The sequence below is a fragment of the Nematolebias whitei genome, chromosome 10, assembly GCF_014905685.2.
Source record: "Nematolebias whitei isolate Nwh7 chromosome 10, NemWhi1, whole genome shotgun sequence".
Taxonomy (NCBI): domain Eukaryota; kingdom Metazoa; phylum Chordata; class Actinopteri; order Cyprinodontiformes; family Rivulidae; genus Nematolebias; species Nematolebias whitei.
Window position 1 is genome coordinate 10,707,710 of NC_056507.1, and position 27,964 is coordinate 10,735,673.

At 38.5% G+C, this 27,964-nt stretch overlaps 3 protein-coding genes across 3 annotated transcripts; 1 reads left to right on the forward strand and 2 right to left on the reverse strand.

Annotated features, from left to right (window-relative positions):
- Positions 1-939: 939 nt before the first annotated feature.
- LOC119415969 (zinc finger protein OZF-like) lies at positions 940-2,522 on the forward strand. Its single transcript, XM_037683139.1, has one exon. The coding sequence runs from the start codon at positions 960-962 to the stop codon at positions 2,520-2,522; it is 1,563 nt and encodes a 520-aa protein (XP_037539067.1). The 5' UTR covers positions 940-959.
- A 2,020-nt stretch (positions 2,523-4,542) lies between these two features.
- Positions 4,543-14,345, reverse strand: LOC119415970 (zinc finger protein 501-like). The gene is made up of 4 exons (XM_037683140.1): positions 14,297-14,345; positions 10,159-10,604; positions 9,164-9,912; positions 4,543-4,645 (listed from the first exon to the last, which is right to left on the reverse strand). The coding sequence occupies exons 1-4, from the start codon at positions 14,310-14,312 to the stop codon at positions 4,543-4,545; spliced, it is 1,314 nt and encodes a 437-aa protein (XP_037539068.1). The 5' UTR covers positions 14,313-14,345.
- Positions 14,346-19,738: 5,393 nt separating this feature from the next.
- On the reverse strand, positions 19,739-26,751 carry LOC119415971 (gastrula zinc finger protein XlCGF57.1-like). The gene is made up of 2 exons (XM_037683141.1): positions 26,660-26,751; positions 19,739-21,408 (listed from the first exon to the last, which is right to left on the reverse strand). Exon 2 carries the CDS (start codon positions 21,383-21,385, stop codon positions 19,739-19,741), a length of 1,647 nt encoding a protein of 548 aa, XP_037539069.1. The 5' UTR covers positions 21,386-21,408; positions 26,660-26,751.
- Between the last annotated feature and the right edge of the window lie 1,213 nt (positions 26,752-27,964).

A 27,964-nucleotide genomic window follows, 5' to 3' on the forward strand; every position in this document is an offset into this window, starting at 1 on the left:
GGTGCTCTTCTTCATCAGCTCCAGTGAGTGGTGGAGATCGCTGCACGATGACACCAACAGGACTACAAAATCCACAAATAACAGGATTGGAACCTGAGGCCCACAGATGATAGACTTAGCTGCATTGAGTAATTTTGTCTGTAAAAGTTATGAACAAAATCATTACAATGGGCAGCCTTAGCAGAGTTTGAATCTCAGCCTGAAGAGGTCCAACTTAGTGCTGGCAAGTTGAACCAGACTCTCGCACCTTTAGTATAGAAACTAAAAGGCCTGTAGCAGCCTAATCCAATAATTACAGAGTAGGTACTCCAGAGAACATGGTCAAATGCCTTCTACAAGTCCACAAAAAAAATGTAGACTGGTTCGGGAAACTCTTAAGTGTCCTCAAGGACTCTAGCAAGGGTTGAAATCTGGTCCAGTGTTCCACGGTCGGGACAGAACCCTCATTGTTCTTTCTGAATTCGAGGTTCAACTATCAACTAGATTTGCTTCTCCAGCACCCATAGATAAACCTTACCAGGGAAGCTGAGGAGTGTGATTTCCCTATTATGGTCCAGGCCTCTATCCATATCTGTTGGGGCGCATGGGTTGAGGCCTGCACCCCAGTCTTCTGTCAATGAGCCTTTTTCTATGGCCTGGTTAATGAGTGGGTGACCTACGTCCAGGCTAGGGACATTAGTTCTTCCACTAAATGGCAATTTAGAATTTATATGGAAGTTTTTGTACAAAGCCCTGAGATGATTTTGTTGTGAAGTAGCATTATTCGAATGAAGTTCATTTAATTAAATTAAAAGCTAAGCTAGCTCCTACATCTCACCAACATACATGCTCACCAACAGCAGTGCAGCAGTGAACCCAGTTTACTCAGTGCAACAACACAATTGATGTTTGTGTGTGTGAGTGTAAAGGTAATGTTGTCCTGTACATGTGTTTCAGTGGTCCCCGCACATGTTCAACAAATGGTGCTGATTAAAGAAGAAGAATCTGAAGAATGGAGGCCTGGTGTGGACCCGCTGGACCCAGAGCCCCTCAACATAAAACAGGAAGAAAAGGAACCTTGGACCTGTCTGGAAAGAGACCAACTCAATGTGAAAGAGGAGACTGATGTCACCAGGTTTTCCATAACTGCAGTTCATTTGAAAAGTGAAGATGATGAAGAGAAGCCTCTGTTTTCACAGATTCATCAGTACCAAGTGGAGGACAGAAATCTTGCAACCAGCAGCTCAGCTGATCAGATGAAAGAAGCAACTAACGGAGATAATTGTAGAGAGGCAGAAACTATCAGGAACCCAAATCTAAACACTCACAAAGACGATACCAACTCTTCAGACACTGAACTCAGTGAGGATTATGAAAATGACGGGGATGTAAGCTATCCTGACTCTGAGATGAAGAACTTTTCAGACTGTGGACCAAAAACTAAAGACAGTTTAAGCTGCTTCGAATGTGGTAAACAGTATGTCGACAACCAGTCTCTTCAGAGACATATGACATGTCATCCAGGGGTAAGGTCTTCAAACTGTTTTGTTCATATGAAAAGTGATGGAGTGAAGAAAAATGTAGAGTCACACAGAAATGTTCAGACAGAACCAAAATCATTTAAATGTGATGACTGCACCAAAAGATTTACCAGCAAAAAATGTGTAAAAGCACACATGGAAGTCCACACTGGAGACAAACCTTTTCCTTGTGATGTTTGTGGGCAAAGATTAAGCCGTAAGTCAAATTTAAACTCTCACATGAGAATCCACACAGGAGACAAACCATTTCCTTGTGATGTTTGTGGACAAAAATTTAGCCATAAGTCAAGCGTACGCTCCCACATGAGAATCCACACGGGAGACAAACCATTTCCTTGTGATGTTTGTGGACAAAAGTTTAGTTTAAAGTGTAGTTTGAACAAACACAAGAGAATTCACACAGGAGACAAACCTTTTCCTTGTGCAGTTTGTGGACTACGGTTTAGCCAGAAATGTACTTTGGATAAACACATGAGAACCCACACAGGAGACAAACCATTTCCTTGTGATGTTTGTGGACAAAAATTTGGCCAAAAAGCAAGTTTAAACTCCCACTTGAGAATCCATACTGGTGAGAAGCCGTTTCCTTGTGATGTTTGTGGACAAAGGTTTAGCCGAAAATCACATATAACTTCCCACATGAGAGTCCACACAGGAGACAAACCTTTTCCTTGTGAGGTTTGTGGACAAAGGTTTAGCCATAAGAGGAGCTTAAACTCCCACTTGCGGATCCACACAGGAGACAAACCATTTCCTTGTGATATTTGTGGACAAAGATTTAAGGAAAAGTCATATTTTAACTCTCACATGAGAATCCACACAGGAGACAAACCATTTCCCTGTGATTTTTGTGGACAAGAATTTAGGCAAAAGTCAAATTTAAACTCTCATATGAGAATCCATACAGGAGACAAACCATTTCCGTGTGATGTTTGTAGGCAAAGGTTTAGCCATAAGAAGAGTTTAAACTCTCACATGAGAATCCACACAGGAGACGGGTAATTCCCATTTGTAACTTTTAAGAGATAATTTCAGTTACAATTATAGCTCATAGATGCCACATCATCCTCCAACTCCTGACTCCCATCAGCTGAGAGCTCAGACCCCTCAAAGACTGTCACCTTAACCCTTTTGGGTGACTATGTGGGCAAGTTGTTGACCTGAACTGATCCTCATTTGACTCGTGTTTGGGTCATTGGTGGCTCAGTGGCCTCAACAACATTGATTCCAGGGAAGACCTATCCCAATCCAGCTTGTATCACAGTAAAGAAACTGTTAATATTGCTTTACCATTGGTAAGTGTGGCTTTCCTCTTCTCGGTTCATCTCAGATGTAGGTGATTTGACACTACATTTTTTGCTTGGATTTCATATTTTGTTTTAAAAATATAACTCAAAATCCAGCACAGACATCTTTAGTTGTACAGTCAGTAGTTCCAGCTTTTCTCTGAATAATTACAAACTGAAAGGTTAACTGTTCTGTTGTAGCCACATAATAAAAGTTGGAAAGATTTAAAATAGTCAAAACATTTTATTCAAGTGTTTTACTTATTTTCTAACAACACATTTTAAGTCTGATGTCTTAAATGTACACTTTCTTTCAGTTCATTTTAGCATGACTCAAATTTATGTTTAAAATGAGTGATAAAAATTATTTTTACATAATAGTTGTAGGTGTATGTAACTTAAGAAAAATATACAAGCCAGAAAAAAATTGATTTTACAATGACATTTACTTAGTATAAATGTGTTTTTTAAGTGTATTTTTTACAACCAAATACATTGTTTATTTTTTTTCTAATGTCTAAAAATGTTGGATTTCTTTAGAAAATTGAAAGATCTAGAATTGCATGACTCGTAATATTTTTACATTTATGTTGCATATGGATGGATAGATGGACAAATGCTGGAAAGAATGAATGAATGAATGATTAGGTCAAAGGATAGATAAATAGATTGTAAATCAAAGAAAATTTTAAATACATTACTTTTGTAGTGTCTTGGTAATATGGCATTGTTAATTCATTTAAATTTGTTATTGTTAAATGCCTGTTGAAAGATGGACAAATTATGGGACAGTCTCTGTCAGCAAACTTTCATTTGTCCGGGCCTTAACTTCTGATCCGCTCAAGGTAGTTTAATGAAACTTGATAAAAATTGGTACCACCACTAGACAGCACATCACTTAAACTTTTCATCACTCCAGCTATAAGGTCAAGGTCACAAATCAAGATCAAAGTTTATACAAGGTCTTTGCTTGTTTGGGCCACTGCTACAGACTGCCATATCACTGTATAATAGTTTGTTGATGGGTGTATAATGTGCTATGTGTGGTACAATTCAAGTTATGTTTATTTGTCAATATGCAGGTTAACACAAGGCAGTACAATGAAATGTTCAAGATGAGAAGAACCGATTTGACTTGCTAAAAACAAAGAACAAACGAACAAGAAAATACTAAAGCACACAATACGGGAACAAAATTAAGTGCCAAAAAGTGAAAAAGTAAATATAATATTTACAAGGTCCTAAAGAGAAATATTAAACAAGAACATAGTAGAATATAACAGTGCAAGTAGGATGACTTTGTATGAATAAGTATTTCAAGGTAGTAATATATGCTTAAATGCACATGATATATATTGCACATAACTAAAATAAACTACACAGGTTGTATTTGTTAATTTGACAGTTGTTTGATTGTAAAGGTTCACTATTCAAAGTTCATTATTTTTCTTGTATAGTAATGATCATTTATATCTTTTGTTTAATAAACGACATGAAATTGCCACTGCTGTCTTGTACTTTTATTATAAACGCGTCGAAAAACATATGCAGTAAGGTAAAGTCTCAGTCTATATGTCCATCTCTCTTGTGAAGTGAAGCAGTTAACTCAGTTTATTCAGCGCAGCAACACAAGTGATGTACTGTATGTGTGAATGTAAAGGTAATGTCTGTAATGTCTTTCCTAAAACCTCCTTGCTCTTTCGTGGCTCTCCTGTAGATCAACAGTGTCCCTTCAACTACCAAACCACAAACACTTCAGTCTGAATCAACCTGCTCCTCTCTCCACCACTACTCCCCTCGGTTTGGATCTGTAACTCCTCCGCCTTCTTGCCCACTGACCTGAAAGGGGAAGTCTGAGCACAGACCCTTATCACATGGAACTTAAAAAAAATCTTCCCTATTAAATAATTTATTTTTATCATGCTGGTATTCGGTTTGTATTAATCTGAGCTACGGTGTTTACAGATAAGCACAATAAAAAAAATCCATCCGAGAATAAATTTAAATTAGCAGATGGAAAGCTCCATTTGTAAAACGTAATAAATTATTGTTTTTGTGTGTGTTTTTGAAGAGGCAGAAGGGGGGAAATGTTTGAGTGTTTATGCATTATGGCTTAATGCTATTTCAATTCAATTTCAATTCAGTTTATTTATATAGCGCCATATCACAACAAAGTTATCTCAGGGCACTTTACAGGAACATTCACATACATACAGTAGAAAAGCCAATTAATAAAGTTCTCTAAAAAACCAGGAAGATTTCCACAACCAAAGTCCCTTCTTGGACAAATCCAAGATGAGGAAGAGTTAATACTGTGAACTGAACTGTCTGATTAAATATCCTGATGCATGCTCAATAACCCAGGTACAAAAATCTGTCTGTCTGACTAAACATTGACTTTTAACTGCAAAAATAAGTTGTTTCTGCAGATACTGTCTCACAGAAACAAGGTCCAACAGGGAACCGAGAGATATCATGTCCTAATGGAAGTCTTCTTTAAGGTTTCCAATATTCTTTAAGGTGGTCCATTCCAGGGGCTACTGACTACACCAACTGCAGTGAAGATGAACCAGCAAATGTGGCTTTGCTGATTTCCATTTTGGATGTGAAAGACTAAGAGACAACAACTCAAAAGACTTATAACTAATAATTGGTTTAGCATTAATCAATAATCCTGACAGAAAGACAGCAGCTACTCCTTTACCTCGACCTGTTGTTCTACGAATGTGAAAATTTTAATAATTGGCAGAAGTGAATTAATTTATTCTAACAAAATCCTCCTGTTGTAACCAAGTTTCTGTCAAACAGAATAAATCAGTATGATGATCAGTTATCAGATCATTAACTAACAGGGATTTAGAGGAAAGATATCTGATGTTCAAAAATCCACATTTAATGATTTTATTATTTTTATTCTGGTAAAGTAATTGTTTTTTAATAAGTTTTTTATGATTTATATTTTTAGAGCCGATTTCTTGGTTTATTTAATTTAAGCAGTGGGCGAGCTGGCACTGTTTCAATTGAGTTTGGGTGGGTAACACAGGAAAAGCAGCAGAGAGGTGTGGAAGACTACAACTCTGCTTCCTGGACTGGACTGTCTGGCTGTCAGTCATTTGGATGACTAAGAAAATCAGCCAAATTTCTAGAAAGAAGAGCAACTCTACCCTAAGTGTGATAGAGTTAGCCAAGGGACAGCCAGTGGACCCAGAGATGTTTGAGACGTCGCGTTGAAATCAGCATCACCAGAGAAGCGGGCCATAAACCTTTCCACTCTAAGGCTTTGAGATGACTCAGGAAGGGGACACAGCTCAGAAACCTTGTGCATTTTTAGGCGCTACACAAACAAAACCAGCAGAATTAAGAGAACTTCTAAGACTCAGAAAATACTCGGGAGCCACAATTCACTTTTCTGCATGCATGCAAATCTTTATTAAAGTTAATATGAAAAGGTGATGTGCAGATTAAACACCTGATTCTTTTGCCTGAAATCTAAAAATCAAAGACAAAAAAGTGTTTAAATGTCCACAGGAATAAAATTCCGAGTGAGTCAACAGTGAAGAAAAACAATAAAAAAATTTCAAGACAAACATAAATTTAGTGAAGATAAATGCAGGTGCAAGTTTGTGGTTACAAACACTTTTCCTAGGTTTAAAAAAAGAAAATATAGACGAAGCACAAACAAATGTGTATTGGTTCACTTCAGCGTCCTCATCTGTTCCTGGCCAACTTTATGTCCAATACGGTCTCCTCTCAATGGCCGAAACAGACAGTTCCCAGGATTTACTGCCACACTCCTTCCAGGCTGGCTGCAGCTGTGTGAGAGGATCTGATAACAGGCCCAGTTAACACAGGCTGACCCACCAAGGGGTATAATGCGTCCATCTTGGGAGTGGGAGCAGAGCTTGATACAGTTCAGCTTCATGGCCAGCAGGAGTAGGTTGATCTGGGAATGACCTCTGACATTGCACTGTACATGAATAAGTTTTACATTATAAAATATGTAATCAAATGAATAAATAAATAAACTTCTCATGAAATACATATATACAGTTAAAAAATACTGCTAAAATTCATACTGAAAATTTGCAATAGCCTTTTTTGGTACCAGACAAGTGAAAACTAGGCCAGTCCTACTTCACAACAAAGAACAAAGTTGCACAATACACATTATATTTAATAGCAGCTAGTGCCTAATGATGAGGCAGCTTATTATGGCAGTTCTCTCACACTTTGAGAATTCCCTTCTTTTGCCTATTCTCCTTTAGTTTTTCTTTTCTACTGTGCTCAAAACATCAGAATAAATGCTCATTTTTGGTTTAGTATTTCACTTTATTGACTGGGTGTGAGGATCCTGTGCACAGCCATGAATCTATTGTCTAGGAACAGTGACCTAGGGCCTCATGTAGAAAGGGCGAGTATGCATAAAAATGTGGTGTATGCCCTTTTTCAATAAAAACTTCAGATATATCAAGAATGAAATGACTGTGGAAATGTGTGCATCACCACACCAACTCATGGCTTGTGTACGCACATTTCTATGGCTATTGATCAATTAGAAATACTTGGAGATGATATTGGGAAACTGTTAATGAAGTGAAAACTATTATTGTACACACACAATAGGCTATATCAAAACAAATGTTTGAATTTTCAAAAATTTCCTTTCAAAATGTGACTACACTAAAAGCTCATGGCGCAGTCAGGAGTAAATGTTTTAAACAATGTTTTCATTTCACCAATATATATATATATATATATATATACTTCTCACCCTATCTCTAAGGGAGAGCCCAGACACCCTGCGGAGAAAACTCATTTCGGCCACTTGTATCCGAGATCTCGTTCTTTCGGTCACAACCCAAAGCTCATGACCATAGATGAGGTAAGAACGTAGATCGATCGGTAAATTGAGAGCTTCACCTTTTGACTCAGCTCTCTCTTAGCCACGATAGACCTGTACAGCGCCTGCTTCACTGCAGACGCTGCACCTATCCGCCTATCGATCTCATGCTCCATTTTTTCCCCTCATTTGTGAACAAGACCCCAAGCTACTTGAACTCCTCCACTTGGGGCAGGACCTCCTCCCTGATATATATATCATGTTCATTCAGTATATTCAGGTAGTCAGCTGCCCTCATTCTTTGAGCACATACTGTTGCTGAACCTAGACTTGACCAACTGCAGCAACCGCAGATCATAGCACTGCCCCCACAGGCTTGTAGAGTAGGCACTAGGCATGATGGGTGAATCACTTCACCTGCCTCTCTTCTTACCCTGATGCACCCTGGAACAGGGTAAATCTAGACTCATCAGACCACATGACATTCTTCCATTGCTCCAGAGTCCAATCTTTATGCTCCCTAGCAAACTGAAGCCTTTTTTCCCGTTAGCTTCACTGATCAGTGGTTTTCTTAAGGCTACAGTTGTTGAGTCCCAATCCTTTGAGTTCCCTTTGTATTGAGTGTGTGGAAATGCTCTTCCTTTCACTATTAAACATAGCCCTGAGTGCTACTGTTGTTTTTCTTCGATTTGATTTCACCAAACGTTTTTCACGATCATTCAGGATTTTTTTCCGGCCACATTTCTTCCTCGAAGACGATGGGTCCTCACTATCCTTCCAGTTTTTAATAGTGCGTTGGACCTGTAACATCATGGCATTTCGAGAAACATGGCTGACCGCACTGACTCCAGACACTGTTGTTTCACTGAAATAATTCAGCCTGCTCTTGTCAGACAGGACAAGGGACAGATGTAAGAGAAAGTGAGGACAGGTAGTGTTTGTAAATGATAGACGGTGCTACTACAGACATATCACAATCAAAGAGCAGCACTGCTGTAAAGATTAGTTAGCAAACGGCTATACTACCTGCCATAAGAATTCTCACATCAAATGTGTAATACTGCTCTATTTCTATAGGATATGTATGCAAGTAAATAAAAGTATAGTCATTTTATATATATAGCTATATATTTGTACAACATGCATTTGTTGATATCAATGCTCATCTCTTCGTGTATTTCACTTTATTTTGTTTATATGTGCTGTCTGTTCTCTACCTTCTACTGTTGAAACCATTAACAAGGTTAATTTCCCTTCAGGAACTTTTAAACGAATATCTTATCTTAAACTATTCAACAACAAATTTTGCAACTGTGTACCTCAAGTGCTGTTTGATTTTGTTAAGTCTCTAGGAGCCATTAAAAAAAAATTAAAACAAAACTGTTTTGTCTCCTGTGTGGATTCTCATGTGCAAATTTAAATGATACTTTCGGCTAAATCTTTGTCCACAAACATCACAAAGAAATGGTTTGTCTCCTGTGTGGATTTTCATGTGTAAGTTTATGTTTTGCTTTTGCCTAAATCTTTGCCCACAAATGTCACAAGGAAAAGGTTTGTCTCCTGTGTGGATTCGTAAATGTGAGATTAAAATTGCCTTACGACTAAACTTTTGTCCACAAACATCACAAGGAAACAGTTTACTTCCGGTGTGGATTCTCATGTGGGAGTTTAAACTTCTCTTATGACTGAACCGTTGTCCACAAACATCACAAGGAAACAGGTTGTCTTCTGTGTGGATTCTTCTGTGAGAATTTAAGCTAGCCCTACAGCTAAATTTTTGTCCACAAAAATCACAAGGAAAAGGTTTGTCTCCTGTGTGGATTCTCATGTGTGAATTTAAACTCGTCTTGTGGCTAAAGCAGTGCCCACAAACTTCACAAGGAAATGGTTTGTCACCTGTGTGGATTCTCCTGTGAGAAATTAAAATGTGCTTTTGGTTAAATCTTTGTCCACAAACATCACAGGGAAATGGTTTCTCTCCTGTGTGAATTCTAATGTGCGAGTTTAAAGATGCCTTTTGGCTAAATCTATGTCCACAAACATCACAAGGAAACGGTTTCTCTCCGGTGTGGACTCTCAAGTGAGTATTTAAGGATGACTTCTGGCTAAATCTTTGTCCACAAACCTTACAAGGAAATGGTTTGTCTCCTGTGTGAACTCTCATGTGTGTGTTTAGATTTTTTTTGCTGGTAAATATTTTATTGCAGTGATCACATTTAAATGATTTTGGTTCTGTCTGAACCTTCCTGCGTAACTCTACATTGTTCTTCACTCCAACACATTTCCTATTAATCGAACAACTTGAAGACTTAACCCCTGGATGGCATGTCATGTGTCTCTGAAGAAACCAGTTGTTGACATACTGCTTACCACACTCAGAGCAACTCAAAAATTTGTAAACAATATTTATACCCGACTCAGGAGCCTTGCTCTCCTTCCATGGTTTGTTACGGTCTTTAGTTTTTGCTCCAGAATCTGAAAAGTTCTTCAGCTGAGAATCAGGATTGTTCACATTCTTGCCATATTCATATTCATCACTGAGCTCAGTCTCTGAAGAGCTGGAATTGTCTTTTCTGGTAGTTTCTGCTCCTCCACACTCCTCAGCATCAGCTCCTTCTTCCATCTGATCAGCTGAGCTGCAATTTGGAAGATCTCTGTCCTCCACTTGGTACTGAAGAAGCCGTAATAATAAAGGTTCCTCTTCATCATCTTCACTTTTTAAATGAACTGTAGTGATTGAAAACTTGGTGACATCAGTCTCCTCCTTCACATTCAGTTGGTCTCCCTCTGGACTGGTCCAAGGTTCCTGCTCCTCCTCTTTTATGCTGAGGGGTTCTGGGTTTTCTTCCTCCTCTTTTATGCTGAGAGGTTGAGAGTCCAAATGGGACACACCAGGCCTCCATTCTTCAGGAGCTTCTTCTTTAATCAGCATCATTTGTCGAACATGTGCAGGGACCACTGAAACACATGTACATTAAGGACAACATTACTTTTACACTCACACATACAATACTTATGTTGTTGCATAAAGGAAACTGGGTTCACTGTTGCACTGATTTTGGAGATTTTATTAAGGACACAACAGTGGTGGTGTGATATAACTGGCTTAGCCCTTTTTTCAATTAAATTAAATTACAAGGGATACAAAAAATGCTTTCACGTATATTACAAAATGCTAGTAGGCAAAGGTTAACTAAGAAAATAAAAATAAAAAAATCTGTCAAATATTCACTTGGTTGCAATCTCCCTTCCTGAGTAGCACATTAGTGACAGTGAAAAGGAACTGCTTTAGTTTAAAAGGAAGAGACCTTCAGCAGAACCAGGGTTGGGATGGACTACAATCTAGCTAAACCAATTGAAGATAAAGGACAGAAAAGAGACACAGACAAACACAGAATATGTGTGAATATTATTAAGTGACTAAATACTGTTACTAATAAAACTACTATAAAACTCCTTCACAAAACACATCACACTGAGATGCCTTCTGGCTGCCTCAGTTTGATTTCTGAATGGGCCGAGGCAGTGAAGGGGATCAAAGCCAATCCACTCCTGATGCGTCTTTGTGCTGTGAAGCGAGGTGGATTGATTGGCAGGTTGGGGAAACAAAAAAAAATGATTGTTGGCAGCCTCAGCCGCAGCAGTGTTCTGTGTTTATATGTTGTTAATAAAAAGTTCTAAAAAAATAAAACAGGGAGCGCTGGCTCTGCTGCCCACACATCAAACTAGCCCACTAGGAAATCTCCAGACCCTCCCGCAGCCATGCTGGACCTGAGTTTAATTCGCTCGTGACAAATTCCTTCATTTCTCACCATTTCAGTCATGGAGTCAACGGAGGAGGAAGAGCTCACTTGCCTCTTGGCAAAAAAACAAAAGAAAAGGCCAGATCAGGGATGAAGAAGGAGAATTTAATATATTGGTGTTGCATACAAAACAGTCCATCGCTGGGCAGTTTATTGTGCGACACCGCATACATACACGTATGTGGTCGTAAAAATTGAACTTTGCACTTACATGCCCTGGGGTGTACGCTCAATTTTTGTCAAAATTTAACAAGATAACCACCTACAAACAATTATTTGTTAGCTCAACTTTATAGTAAAGGTGTGTCTCAGTTGAACTTTTACTTAATAAATGCATTTTTACGGTCTAATCAGCTGCATTTCGCCAGGGCGGCAGAGCGAAATGAAGCTGATTCGGTTGCTTCAAGCAGACGACAGTGGCAGGCAGACGACAGTGGCAGTCTATGGCAAGCTGATTGTGTCATTAATAGCCACTTTTACATATTACATGATACAACGGCATGCCTTACTACTCGAGTGCCATCTAGCAGCTGAAAATAGTAGTGTTCCATTTTTTCGGTCAGCATGAATGAAAACGGTCATATCTCTGCCAAAAATTGGTTTAGAAATATGGAGAAAAAAATCCATAAATACAACGCTTCGGCGTATATGTCACAGGGCATGCAAATTATGCAAGAAACTGTACTTATACAGCAAAAAATACAGTAATGCACGTGTAAATGCTGCCATCTAGTGTTCAGAAAAATGCACTGACAAAGTAGAAGTGTGACTCGCTGAAGGAACACATTTTAATCAATGTAGCCCTTTGCTCAACTTCTTTTCTGGGCTGCGAAAACATCAGAAGCCATTGCCAGATTTCTGGATCGGACTGTGCACAGTCCAAATGGGTCGCTTTTTTTTTTTCAAACATATTGTTTACTTGGCATATTTTCAAAATAAACGTTTTGTAAGTCTTTATTTTGGCCTTTTTTGGACCAAAAATTAACCAGGTGGCCTGTCGAATGTTGATGGGCAGATTGTTCCAGAGTTTAGGGCCCATGACTGAAAACACCCGATCTCCTCTGAGCTTCAGCTGGTTTTAGGTATGGCCAAAAGCAGCTGGTCTGATGATCTCAAGGCCTGAGAAGGAGAATAAGGATGAAGAAGGTCGGAGAGGTATGAGGGTGCAAGGCCATTAATGCACTTAAATGTCAGCAGAAGAATCTTAAAATCAACTCTGACACGCACAGGAAGCCAGTGAAGGGAGTAATGTGCTCAAACCTGTGAGTTCCTGTTAGTAGCCGAGCTGCAGCAATTTGGATGAGCTGACGACATGAGGGAGAGACCTGACTGACCCCAGCATAAAGCGAGTTACAGTAGTCCATCCAGGTTGTAATAAATGCAAAGTAATAAATGAACAAATGCAAATGTAATAAAGGAAGGGTACTTGGCTAGAGGTCAGATGTCAGAAGGGGTACACATCTGAACAAAGTTTGGGAACCACTGCCCTACATGACTTGACCTTGGGAGGGCACTTTTCTGATGGGGGAGGGGAAGAAAGAGGAAGTGAATGATTTCAACAAATCCTACCAGTGGCTAGTAGTAATGGGTGGAACCATTGTGTGTGATTCTTTTTGTTTTGTTGTTCCTGATTAACAGACAGCTCCCTTCACGTTTTCTCAGAGACAATATGGAAGGGACCCACGAGTCCTCATTGCTCCTCTTTCACCGGCTTCATACAGATCAGAAAACTAAATAAACCTAAAATACTTATTTTTATTTATTTAAACTAGTGATTGAAAAAAACAAACATTCTGAACCACAGCACAGCCTACTTTTCATATTAACTCTTCAAACTGAGCTAGTACACCCATAATTCGGGGTGCACCAATTGCAGTTTTCTGGCCGATCACCGATTTCTAAAAAGTCTGACCTGCCGATTCCGATTTTGGCCGATTCCGATTTTGTTTTATAAACGACACTGTCAGTGTTATAAGGCCACAATGCACCTTCTATTTTCCAATATTATTTTATTGAAAAACATACCCTTGAACAATATCCTAGAAACAATACAAACTTGTTTTACCTGGCCATGAGGTAGTGCTTTGAAATATAAATGAAGTTAAGACAATTCTTGTTAAAACTAAAAAAAATTGTAAAATCGGCTTCTCGTGCAAGTATTGGCCGATTTCCCAAAATTAAGGAAATCTCTACCCTAATTCTGTTTTAAAATAAAACTAATGTATACATAAAACTCAAAATATTGTAATAGCACTTTAAGTAAGTACTAAATCTAAATGCAGTCACACTGTTGTAGGGGTGCCACACATGACTTGTTTTTAATATTCTAACACAGACTACTTTAACATCAACTCTGCAGAGATGTTTTGTTGATACTATTTCATCAGTTTACTATACTGGATGTTATAGAAGTCTTACAGTTATAGTCTGTGCTTGTGAAAATAGGTACAATGAAGAAGTTTGTCAAATATTGGCATTTGTTTATGCGACGCCTATTATTATCAGGCGCTTAACTATGACGTAAATGTTCTTCTTTCAGCTGCTCCCTTCTGCAGAGGTCGCCGCAGAGTAAACTATCTTGACAGCTGACGTAGCAGATATGACAATTGTCTTACGCCGGATGCCTGTCCTGACGCAACCTGGACTTGAACCCACACCCTCAGGATTACAAGATCGGTTGTACTAACAGACCGGGATACCTAATTATGACACAAATAGTGTTCAGTAAATGTAAACACCGCACTGTTCCTTATCCATGAGTGACAGGACGTTTCAAACACGCCCATTCAGGTTTCAGCTGTCTGCTTTTAAAAAGCAGAAACATTAAACGTTTAAAAAGCCACTTACTTTCATCAGTTAGCATGCTAACCGTGTCCAGCTACCGCAGATTGTCCGGTGTTCTGGTTTAACATGTGACAGTGTTAACTGGACACCGGCTTTATCCGGTAGCGTCGTTTGTTACAGTTAGCTTAGCTGCTGAAGCTGAGGGGTCCTGGCAACGGACGAGAACGCTAAGCTGCCCTCGTCGATGCCGTATTGTATATGTGCATACGTCAACCCATGCATGTTGACAGACAGGAAAAAAAAAAAGATCAGTGGAATTTGTGTTGTTTCAGGTCAATGGAAGGTGCTGGAAAGTTTTCAGGGCAAATACCTCCCATTCTATCTGCTTTTGATTCCTCTTTGAACTCTGTATGTTTGTGCGTCTGTTAGCAAAATATATTGTGAACCATTGGACAGAGTTTAATGAAAATCTCAAAGTAATTATTTCATCTATTCTAATTCTACATACATGAAAATCTACAGTTGATTCAATTTGGGGGCCAATCTAATTCAAGCCGGCCACCAGAGTCAACTAACCTTAGAAAACAAAAGCAGCTATAATTCATACCTGTATAAATAAAGGGTAAATTAATATAATAATAACAATAATAATTCAGCAAAAGTTCTCAAGCTGAAATTTGGCATGTGTCAGTGGTTTATGTTTTAATCACCTCTACATTTGTATTTTTAATATTTTACTGCTCTTGAGATTGTTTTCTTTATCACCTTTATTTTTTTAAATAATAAGTAAAGATGTAAATGAAAAATTTGTTACCATGCTGCATTATATGCTCCGTACAGTAATATGTAGTCTGGGAGCACAGAGACAGATTTTCATTAAAGCATGAGCAATTTTAGGATCTCAAAATGATTTTTCACTATTGTTTTGTAGTTTGTGCTGCTCTATTGCAACACCTAACAGGGACTGTTCAACATTAACAGGTGACAATTGTATAAATATGAACTAATATTTTCTACAAGCAGCTTGGTGTATATTCACATGGCAGCTACTTTCCCTCTTAAATCCTACAGAAGCAGCAAAGGTGAGCTACATTTTTATTTAACACATGGTAACATGGTGGAATCCGTTATATATTTTTGGATACTAAGATTAGAAATTAGATTTCTTTACTCTCATCTGAAGGCCAGTGGTCACTCTTCCAGAGATGATGTGCACATTGTTAGGATGGAAAATGGCTGCGGGCCTCTGGACCCGGAAACCCCCTCCAGTCCACCTCTCCCGAATCTCCCTCAGAAGTGGGAACCCACAATATCAATAAATCAAGGAAACGTCATTTAAGTTTTATCAATTGTATTAAAATCAAGGCAGGAAAAAGTTACAGTTTACAGCGCTGGTCTCTCCGTTCTGTGATGCAATCACAAACCCGGAAGAGCCCGGATGTCCCGTGTCATTACTCACATAGATATCATATAATCACCAATCCTTGATTACCAGCTAATAATAATAATAATTAATAATCCATGATTATATGATATCTATGATTTATAGGGTCTAGACTCCTCCTTCGCAGAAGTTTTCTCCTCATCAGGAGGGAAGACTTGGTGGCTTACTGTGGTATATCTGGTTTGGGATAAGCATTTCCTGGAAACGAGGAAGTGCAGGTTGAGTGTTCCTGATGAGGCCCGTGGAATGATGATCAGTTGAAATCAACAAGTTGTCCAAAGTGTCATCCAGGGGGTAAAGTTGACTCTGAAGCTTTCAGCTGATGGAGTCAGGAGTTGGAGTGTTGTGGCATCTATGAGCGATTCTTTACCTAGACTTATTTTTCAAAGTTACAAATGGTTCTTGTTTACTTTGGCTTTTCTTGGAGTATCTACTCTTGGATTTTACAAAATAAATCTAAACAAAATGTACTTTTAATTAAAATACAAACAAAATATGAAAAGAGGAGACTGGGAGAGATACCAGGATGGAAAACAAACATGCAACAACAATGACTAAATAAAGGGCCGATTTGTGCTCTTTGTGCTCGTTTATTAAAAAAGTGACCAGACATCAGATCACCAGTGGACAGAGAAGGTCAGGAAGTAGAGCATTTGCACAGACGGAGCTTATTTTTTCCTGTTCAAAAGACATTCTGTTAGCAGGATCACTGGATATGCCTCAGGTGATGACAAAAAATTATAGTGTGTTAAATCATGTGACAATCTTTAATTTTATTTTTTAGAAAAAACAACACAAATTATCAGCATTCTTTTGACACACATAAAAAAAATTATTCTTTGCACAGAATCCATTTTTTCACCTTTAGGTGTGTAACAACACACAACATTCAAAATAGGGCTGGGTGAAATGACAAAAAAATGAACATTACATTATTTAGGAACTTTAATTAAATATATATTATATATCTCAGCATTTTAAAACCTATTTTAATCACAGTATTAGTTGATTCATCACTATAAACTAATGCAGTAGTGAACAATAGGCTCTTTTACAAGACACCTCAGACCAGGACATGCAACACAGCTTAAGGATAAATGTGAAAATGTAGCACGGTGCTGCGGCTCTATGAGGTGACGTCTGGTTTGTAAGACCACCTTGTCGCTGGATTGAACAACAAACAGATTTATTACAGAGGGAAGAATGGTGACAGCCTCTTTGTATTTAGTTTAAAAAATAGTTGACTACGAAAAAAAATTGCTCAACTAAGATAAGGCATAAAGTAAAAAAAATTAGATGAGGGAGAAGTACATTACACATTTATTGTATTGTGCTTCAATCAACAGAGCTAAATTATAACATGCTTCATTTGGTTCCACGATGCTTGCTTCATTTCTGAAAGCTCACATCTTTGTGGGACATGGCTAGCTACATTTGCGATCTTTGAATGACCAACGGAAAGAAACTGTACGTTCTCTGACCAACAAGTCATTTCTCTTATCCTGTTGTCCAATCATTTCTTCTTAATGTCCTGTTAAACCGTTGTTTTATCAGCTACACGGTAGCAAGTTTGCTAAATCATCATGCAACACGCACATAGCCACAAAAGTTTGCACAGAGATAATAAAATTGACATCAGGTAAAATAGCTTTAACAAAATACAGAATAATTCTGATGGATGTGAGCAGAGTTTGATAAACTTCCTAAATTAAAAATGACAAGTTCCTTCCATGTGAAAAATATGAGCCAGTTCTAGTAATTGTTACTTTTGTTCAAAGTCTTCATTGATAAATCCTTAAATCTACTTGCAGATACTGGTAAATGATCCAGCACGGTTTTTCTTCAGGGACATGAGTACCCGGCTGGTTTACCCCTTCCAACGCTCACAATATGCAGTTTCCCTCACTCTGAAACACAAAGCTCTTAAAAAAGTTGTGTGTAATGGCCTTAAAGACCAGTTTATTCTGTATTTTTACTACCTCTTTAGAAATCATATCACTCTTTACAATCATCTTGCAAAACTTGGGTTAACGTTGAACGAAACACATTAGTGTGATGTTTCTCTCGTATTGATTTCAAAACATGAAAATTTATTATTATTTTTTACAAAATGCAAAATAGCTGTATTAATGATCTTCACTCTGTAGTGAACTGAATTAACAATGTGACCAGATGGTTGCACAGACTATGAGTGGATGGAGGAAGAAGGGTGACACTTACTCCTCACTTTAATACATTTACTTGTTTTTCACTGTTAAAGCAGAGCACCATCCGGTCAGTTTACTGACCAGCAATGACTTAATTAATGTATTCATCCTTTACAAATCAAAACTCAGTCTCTGAAGTAGAATCGTTTAACTACAGGAAATTCTATACCATAACATGAATATTCATCCAAACAAGAACACCAAATTTTTCTGTGAAGTTTTATAAAAAAAAATCACCCTAAGAGTCATCAACAATAATAAACAAATTGAACAACATGAACAAGAAAGGATAATTTAGCTTTTCTAAATTTAGTTTTAGTTCTTTAGTTAGATAATAGTTCTAGAATTGCGCCGCTCAAGGTGGCTGCATGTCGGAGTAGCTATTACTTTCATTCTGATATTGATATTGCTTTTGAAAACTTTATTTCCTCTTTTTTTCTGTATGTAAATGGCTTTTTTCGTATGATTACTTTCGATTACTTTGGATATTTGTTATGTAGCGTAACCGTAACAAGAAGATGGTGTTTACACTCAAAGCTCAAACTCAACTCCAGGCATATTTAAGGGAGATGAGACACACCCAAGTGTCATTCATTCATTCAACCTTTATTTATGTGACTAACCTGTATGAAAAAGGTAGAATGAAGAATTGAATGACACTTGGGTGCCTGTAGTTGAGGGGCATTCCTCATCCAGTTTCGCAGGGCACTGTTCGCTATGAAGCAATCATGTATGTGGTATGTGGCCAAAGGACATCCACTTCTGCCTTTGTGACTCCCACTCTCTCTGTTGCAACGTGCTGATGACAGTGTGACATTCGAAGCTCGGTGGCCAGTTCCATCTGAGAACATCCTGTTTGAAGCCTCGCAATGGCAAGGTATCAATCCATCATCCCTTATCTTTACCCACTTCTTCCTTTCTTGATCGTGGTGTCACTGTGTGTGAGAGAGGTGGGGTACACCCTGGACAGGTAGAACGTCCATCACAGGGTCATATAGAGATAAAAGAGGAACAAACATTCACTCTCTCTCATGCCCATGGACAATTTTGAGTTACCCATCAACCTAACATGCATGTTTTTGGCCTGTGGGAGGAAAACGGAGTACCGGGGAAAAACCCACACATGCACTGAGAGAACATGCAAACTCAACCCTGAAAGGTTCCCGGCCAGGAAATGATCTGGCAACCTTTCTCGCCAAGAGGTGGCAGCTCTACTAACTGAGCCACTGTGCTGCCCGTGGCGAGGTATTTTTGATCAATTGCTAGGCGTCATTTTGGTTTCAAGATGAGGACTGTTTAAATGCCAATTCTTAATGAACCAGGAAATGTATTTGGTTCATTAATGTGTCAAGGACCTCTAATAATTCTCAGTCGGGTCGGCTGGACAGTTTCTTTTTTTATAGAGACATTTCGCCCTCTATCTGGAAGGCTGCATCAGTTAGACTATTCTGACTGATGAAGACCTCCAGATAGAGGGCGAAACATCTCTATAAAAAAGAAACTGCTCAGATGACCCGACTTGGAATTATTGGATTTGGTACCTGGATGACGTGAATCTGCTTTGTGAACAACTTTACAAGATGTGGGCACTCTTTTTAGCAAAGGACTAATTACAATTAATTTGATGCATGAGCTTATTTTAGAACTTCAAAAACAGTGATTCCAGGATTTTTGCCAAGGGTTGTACTACTGGTGCAAGGTAATTTTGTACCGAGAAAATACGTACAAATATAAGCCAAAATCATACAATATACACAATATTTCAAACACACAGTACAGATGTGGATATTTCCTGTTAAAATTGAACACAAATTTCTAAACGAACTGTTGAACAAACCTTGGAACTGTGCACCTTCAGTTCTGTGTGACAGCAGGTGAGTTTTTTGGAGATGTTTTCTCGTTGGTGTGGATTCTAAAGTGTCTGTTTAAATTATCCTTGCGGCTAAAGCTTTGTCCACAAACATGACATGGAAATGGTTTGTCAACTGTGTGGAATCTCATATGGGCATATAATTTTGACATATGGCTAAATCTTTGTCCACAAACATGACAAGGAAATGGTTTATCTCTGTGGCTTATCAGGTGAGAATTTAAAGATGACCTTTGTCTAAATCTTTGTCCACAAATATCACAAGAAAAAGGTTTGTCTCCTGTGTGGACTCTCATGTGTGCTTTTAAAGTTGACTTGTGGCTAAATCTTTGTCTACAAAAATCACACGGAAATGGTTTCTCACCTGTATGGACTCTCGTGTGGGAGTTTAAATTACTACTACGGCTAAATCTTTGTCCACAAACATCACAAGGAAATGGTTTGTCACCAGTGTGGACTCTCATGTGGGAGTTTAAACTGTCACTACGGCCAAATTGTTGTGCACAAACATCACAAGAAAAAGGTTTGTCCCCTGTGTGGATTTTTAGGTGGGAGTTTAAAGTTGACTTATGGGTAAATCTTTGTCCACAAATGTCACAAGTAAACGATTTGTCCCTTGTGTGGGTTCTCATGTGCGAGTTCAGATTAGAAGTTTGTCTAAATCTTTGTCCACAAACATCACAAGAAAAAGGTTTGTCTCCAGTGTGGAGTTTCAGGTGGAAGATTAAAGTTGATTTATGAGTAAATTTTTGTCCACAAACATCACAAGGAAAAGGTTTGTCCCCAGTGTGAATTCTCATGTGCGTGTTTAAATGTGACATTTGGCTAAAACCTTTTTCACAAAGATCACAAAAAAATGGTTTGTCTCCTGAGTGGACTCTCATGTGTCTGTTTAGATCATTTTTGCTGGTAAATTTTTTATCACAGTCATGACATCTAAATGCTTTTGATTTTGTCTGGACTTTCCTGTGTGACTCTCCATTTTTCTTCACTCCAACACTTCTCTTTTTAACTGAACAGGTAGAAGACTTTAGTCGTGGATGACATGTCATGTGTCTCTGAAGAGACCAGTTGTTGGCATAATGCTTACCACACTCAGAGCATTTCAGAGATTTGTTGACAGTGTTTACACCTGACTCAGGAGCCCTGCTGTCCTCCCACTCTTTGTTACTGTCTTCAGTTTTAGGACCAAAGCCTGACAAGTCTTTCAGCTGAGAGTCAGGATAGTATACATCCTCATCATCTTCATAATCCTCACTGAGTTCAGTCTCTGAAGAGCTGGAATCATCTATGTGAGTATTTAGATCTGAGTTTCTGGTAGTTTCTGCCCCTTTACAGTCCTCTGCATCAGCTGCTACTTCCATCTGATCAGCTGAGCTGCTGGTTGGAAAATCTCTGTTCTCCACTTGGTGTTGATGAAGCTGTGAGAACAGAGGCTTCTCTTCATAATCTTCATTTTTCAAAGGAACTACAATGCATGAATAATGTGTGACGTTACTTTCCTCATTTACAGTGTGTTGGTATCTGGTCCAAGGCTCCTGGTCTTCCTCTTTTATGTTGAGAGGCTCTGGGTCCAGCTGGTCCACACCAGGCCTCCATTCTTCAGGAGCTTCTTCTTTTATCAGCACCATCTGTTGATCTTGTGCAGGGACCACTGAAACACATGTACATTAAGGACAACATTACCTTTACACCCACACATACATCACTTGTATGATGAAGAGGAATTGTCAGAGAATTTTTGGTCAAAAGTTATGAATGTTTTTATTACTATGGCTGAGAATCTTCTTTGTCCATGAACTATGTTTATGTTAATGGAGGAGCTGGGTGAGGCTGCAGCTGCAGACAAGAACACCTCCTACGCCCTGTGAACTCTGCTGAACTGATAAGGATATAAAAACAAGTGGAGGGGATATGATGCGTATAGCTTGGTGGTCTCGTGTGTACATTGTATGTATACTTATGTAACCTGTCCTGAAAATCTGACCCTGCAAGTAAAATCCCAGTTAAAAAAATTCTCCTGCCATTGAATGCAGTGATTTTTGAGTAAATAACGTAAATGAGAATATTTTTCTCCAACATTTTGGTCCTTTGACAGTCGGCAACCAACATCTGACCTCAGAACACCAGGCTTAGACCTGAATCCATGCAAGGAGGAATCAAACTCATGAATCAAAAGTCCTCTGCATGAACTGCTGATTGTAGTGAGGCCAAATCTGCTGGTGAGACAGGGGATATGACGGATATCCACCAGACGAGCCACGTACTGACCATGAGGTGCTGCTTTTACTCAAAATATCCAAGTTATTGGTGTATTGAAATCACAAAGGGACTTTCAATAGTGAGCAGTCATGAAAGAACTTGCTGCAGAGAAGTCACAAAGTGACTTGCTGTAGAGATTGACCACAAAGGGGCTTATAATACAGGTAGTAGGCCTGTTGCAATAAACAATAAATCAATTAATAGCATGATAAATGAAAATTATCAACCTCATTTTCATTTATCGGCTTTATCATTCCTTCGTGTCTCTCTCTTTCTACTGAAGACATTGAATGACAAGGCTCAACTCCGGTGCTCTTCACTGACCCCTTCCTTTCTCTTTTCTTTTTGAAATCTGTTTTAACTGTCCAAAATCACATTTTTGGATTGTTAAAAGCAGCTAAGCTGAGAAGCTGAACTACGAGCTAAACTAGCAGGCCAACCTCGGGGAAAAAAACCTCCGTCTTGTCGAAGCTCCAAAATTCACGATTGAAACCTGTGCCTTCGTGTAAAAAGTTGTTTTTCTCTGCATAAAGAAGCTGAGAACTTTACTGATTTTTTATTAAAAGCTTTGTGTGAAAAATGCTATGATAAAGAGCTTAAACCACACAGAGCGTCCGCAATTTTGAGAACCCCCCAAAAAGGAAGCCCATGTCATGTCAAGGGGCCTCCCTCCCCTTTTTCTTAAGAGATAGGCTGCTCGCTCTCTCACTATCCATCCTTCGGTTCAAACAGTCTTATATTGCCATATGGTAGTCAAAAAAGGTACTACACTCTAAACAAATTAACCAAAATTTATTTTTAAATTTGACAACAATTACTAATTATTGTCACATTTATTATTATCTTCTTATCCTTATCAGATTATTATCTGATAAGGATAAGAAGGCCGCACTTTCTATAGTTGCAGCTTCATGCACTCCGTCCATCTTCCGGAAGACTGCATGTACATGTTCTCGTTGTATCTTGGTGCAATGATAGTAAAGCTTATTCTGATTCTGATTTTAAACAATATTATCGTTCACAATAATTTCTGAGAATTAATTGCCCAGCAAAATTTGTTATTGTGACAGGCCTAACAGGTAGGCCACAATGGGACTTATAATACTGGTAGGCCATTAAGGGGCTTAGAGAGATCTCAATATTATTTCTGGCAGGTCTGGGATCTCAAAGAAAAATTCACGTGAGGACTTACCAATACTGATATTGTGTTCAAAGGAACAGCCTGGGACTGGTAGAAAGTTCAGGTAACTTACATGGATCCAAGTTCAGCATCAAGAAACAACATTGGTTGGTGAGGTGTGCAAAAGTAGGCCATAGTCTGTGTGAGCAGACTACAGAAATAAAAAAAACCTCTGTCCAATGTTTATTTTGTGACTTCTTTTCACGTCAGGCACCTAATGGAGACGTCCCATGCTGTATGGAATCAAACGAGTCTGATAAGTAGTAGTTCTTAGAAACCACCGTTTTTAATTTAAAACAACCCACATCTCTTTAAATGTCATTGTGAATTCTGTTTACAAGTTTTTCTAACTTGGCAGTCGATTTGTGCTTGAAGGTCTGCAACTATTCCAGATGGGTTTGGATAATACACTGTGGGCTTCACGGGTCAAAAATGTGTCTCGCAGAGGATTCTGAGTATTTGAAAAGTAGCACATTAGCTACTAGCATGCAAAAAGCTAATGTGATCTACCATCAGAACATGAATCCGTTGGTATCATCTTATGACCAAAGCAGTAATGGATGCTCGCTCACGGTCTGGGGTATGCTGTGACAAAGCTATGCATGCAGCTCAAAAAAGAAAAAAGGTAAAAGCGGAGGGTGATGAGGGTGTTTTTTTTCCATGAGAATGCCCGTTTTTGCCGCAGCCTCTTGCTTTAACGCGCTTCAGATATGACAATGGTTTTCAGAAAAACATGTGGCGTGGATTATTTTTCTTAACTCTTGTTTTACTTGGCCTATAAACATAATTTAAAAAACTGTTGTGTAGCTTGAAGTCTGTATTTTTGATACAAAAAATGGAGTCTCTGAGAGGCTGTATCTTTCTCGCTAGAGCAACTGAAATTGGTCATGTGATTATCACGCACCGGTGTGTCGACTAACTCCAAAGGAGAAGAAAAAAATCGTCTGTCAGAATAGATGGCGCCAGACACTTGAGTACGTGGCAAAATTGCCACCTGCCACCTGTTATTAAGAAGGTAGACACAGGTTTCTTCAATAGTTACTGTATTTGCCGGCCTATAAGTTGCAGTTTGTTGCATAATTTACATGCCCTGCAACTTATACACCAAAGCAACTTATTTATGTTTTTTTCCCATATTTATAAATCATTTTTTGGATGAGCTATGACCGTTTTCATTCATTCTGACACTGAAAATATTGAACACTACCATTTTCAACTGTTAGATGGCACTCAAGTAGTATGGCATGCCGTTGTGTCATATTGTCATAAAAGGTAAAAGTGGCTATTAATGACACAATCGGCATGCCATAGCCTGCCACCTTCGTCCAGCTCCGGGACTGTGCCTGTAGCAACCGTCAAATCAGCTTCATTTCGCTGTGCCGCCTCAGCGAAATGCAGCTAATTTGACCATTGAAGTGCATTTATTAAGTACAAGTTCAACTGAGACACATCTTTGCTATAATGTCGAGCAAACAAATAATTATTTTAGGTGCTTGTCGTTTTAAAATTTGAAGAAATGTGCAGTGTTCCACCTTCCTGATTTCCTCCCTCTGCGTGCTCCCAGAGCACAGAGACATCTAATACATTTGAAATGCAGCTGATTTTACCATTAAACCTCGTCGACAGTCATGTCAAACTGTTGACGAGGGAGAGGGCCAGCACCAGAGGAGGGGGCGTGCCAAAAAGACCATCTTAGCACCAACATAACTGGTTTGTTCCACTATGGAGTAAGCTTTTGTGGGAAGAACAAGTTTTGAGTTGTGTGTTTCCTTAACTGATGAAGCCTTCTGGATGGAAGGTGAAACGTTTTAGCACACACACACACACACACACACACACACACACACACACACACACACACACACACACACACACACACACACACACACACACACACACACACACACACACACACACACACACACACACACACACAAAAGAAACTGTCCAGATGATCTGACTGAAAATTGTTGGATGTGCTACTGTTAGTCGAACACCACGAGGAGGGAAACGTGTCAGGAGACAGAGGGAGGAGGAAAGTCAAAGGTAATAGACCAGTAATAATTTAAATTGTCTAAAACATGCAGATTGTCAATTTTAAATAACCTGTAAGAATTTTGTTTCATTTTAATTTCAAAACAATTTGAGCTTGGATTAAGACATCTTTGAAAATAATACTCAAGTAAATGTTACCTTTCAATATCTTGTTTACATTCAGACACCCGAGTGTAAACAGGTTTGATTGTAACAGTTTGGTTTTATTTAACAGAGATAATGAAAAAAATTTTTTTTTTCATTAATGATTCCTTAAATGGTTTCTCAGTTTCATGAAGCATTTTCTTTTATGAGTTATTTGCTTTCTATTATTTAATTTTATACAATACTTCAGTTTTTTTTTCTTCAAAATTTACAGGATTTCAGCCATCCAGTCAAAAGTGCTTCTAATTAGGTAACCTAAATGGAACTCTTGCACAAATGAGAACAAGTCATTTGATTTAATTGTAGAGGTGAAGAAAATTAAAAAAAAAGTTAATTTATTTAGACTTAAGGTGATGCTGGTTTAAGGTTTTGCAAGTTGACTTACACTGATGGAGTTGAACTGACTGTTTGCTGGTTGGTTAAAAAAGAAGATAACAACACAAGATTAACATATGATTAGAAGGATGACGAAACTAACTGTTGGAGAAAAATATTCTCACTTTATCTTACTTACTCAAAAGGACCCACACTTGACAGCAGAAGATTTTTTAAATGGTATTTTACTTGTAAGGTCAGATTTTCAGGACAGGTTGCACAGATATATATATGATTCATGGGCAGAGTTAACACTCTCAGCCATTGGTTGAAAACAATGCTGGATTTTATACCTGGATTATTGAGCATGGACTTTGCTGTTTTCAACCAGTTTGACAAGACTGTCAACAAGAAAGAGGGCCGGCAATGGAGGAGGGGCGTACCAAAGAGACCATCTTATCACAAGCAGAACTGGTTTGTTCCACTTTGGATTAAGCTGTTGGGGGAAGAATCAGTTTTGTTGTGTGTTTCCTTGACTGATGAAGCCTTCTGGATCGAAGGCGAAACGTTTCAGCACAAAAAAAGAAACTGTCCAGATGACCTGACTGAAAAATGTTGGATTTTATACCTGGATTATTGAGCATGGACTTTGTTGTTACAACTGCTAAATGTTACAGGATAGGTAACGAACTGCATGTGTGAAATAAAAACTTTAAAGTTTAAGTCTGCATCTTAGACGCACGTGTGCTAATTTGCGTTTTAGGTTGTTTGAAAATGTAAAGTAGAAACATTAAACGTTGAAAAAGCCACTCACTTTCATCAGTTTGTTAGCATGCTAAGCTACAAACAGAAACAGACACGAGTTCTGGTTGGGAAGCTAAACCCATCGGCTGCACGAAAACTGTAGCTAACATCCGCACACTGGACAGGAAGAATGAAAATTACAAACCCAGAATTTACAGCTGATCGTTGGGGTTGAAGACGACCTCTATGTTACACTGTCACCCGTTTTCCAAACAACACGGTTCCATAACACACCGCGCACGCTCAGTTTGAGACTGTTGCACAGGAAGTAATCTTAAAGGACCGGAAGTACGCAAATAAGAGCTCAAAAAACATTTCTATTGAAGCCTTTTTTTTACGATTTCAACACATACAGATTTCATTCCATTCATCCATTATCTTTACCTGCTTCTTCCTTTTCGTGTCACGGGGGTAACTGGTACCCATATCCAGCAGACACTGTGTGAGAGGCGGGGGACACATTCTGGACAGGTCTCTAGTCCATCACAGGGACACACACACAAAAAAAGAGACAAACAACCATTCATTCTCTCACTCACACCAAGGAACAATTACCAGTCAGCCTAACATGCATGTTTTTGGACTGTGGGAGGAAACCCGAGTACCCAGAGAAAACACACGCATGCACAGAAAGAACATGCAAACTCCACCCAGAAGGACTCCTGGCCAGGATTTGAACCGATGACTTTCTCGTTGAAAGGCAACAGCTCTACCAACTGTTCCACCATGCCACGACAGTTTTATTCTTCACATTTTTTAAAAATCAGAAACTTTCCAACTTTTAATGTTTCGATTGTATATTAGATAAATTAAAATACTTTTACAAAAATATTGCATTAGGATAATTTGACTTATATTTAACCAGATTAGTCATAATGTAAAAATAGGAGGAAGCAGTGAAAAGTTTAATCTGTTTATTAAAGAGGAATTTAACATTGAAAAACAGGATAAATTATTTAAACATAAACATTAAAACACAAAAATACATGAACATACTACCAAAACAGTATAAGGGTAATGTAATCTGTAGATTTAATTTGCTTTACTATTTGTATGTCCATACATCAATGCTACTGTCTGTCCATTTATTTATCCATTTATCGGTCCATCTAGCCAACTTTTGTCACTTCAAGAAACATACATACATTTGTTTATTAAAATATGACATGGTGTAAACTGTTGGGTATCATTGTGCACTTTTGTATAAATAAAGGGTAAATGAAAAAAAAATCTGAACATGTTGAGAAGATCGTGTGTGTGTGTGTGTATATATATATATATATATATACACACAGTATCAAAAGTAAGATTGGACATGACACACAATTGTCTGATTGAAAGATAAGCTGCACAATCAGCATGGAATTTTTATTTTAAATAAATTATTTTAGTTTGTCTCGTTTGTCTCTATGTGGTACTGTGCTGTACTTGCGACCCGTCCAGGGTGTAA

Bases quoted from the DNA above. Each gene is read 5' to 3' on its own strand.
- LOC119415971 (XM_037683141.1), bottom strand. From the start codon at position 21,385: ATGGTGCTGATAAAAGAAGAAGCTCCTGAAGAATGGAGGCCTGGTGTG.
- LOC119415970 (XM_037683140.1), bottom strand. The intron at 9,913-10,158 runs GTGAACAATCCT...GTTGGAGTGAAG, and splicing joins AATATGAATATGGCAAGAAT to AACAATGTAGAGTTACGCAG. The intron at 4,646-9,163 runs GCAAAAGCAAAA...TTCCCCTTTCAG, and splicing joins ATTTGTGGGCAAAGATTTAG to GTCAGTGGGCAAGAAGGCGG.
- LOC119415969 (XM_037683139.1), top strand. From the start codon at position 960: ATGGTGCTGATTAAAGAAGAAGAATCTGAAGAATGGAGGCCTGGTGTG.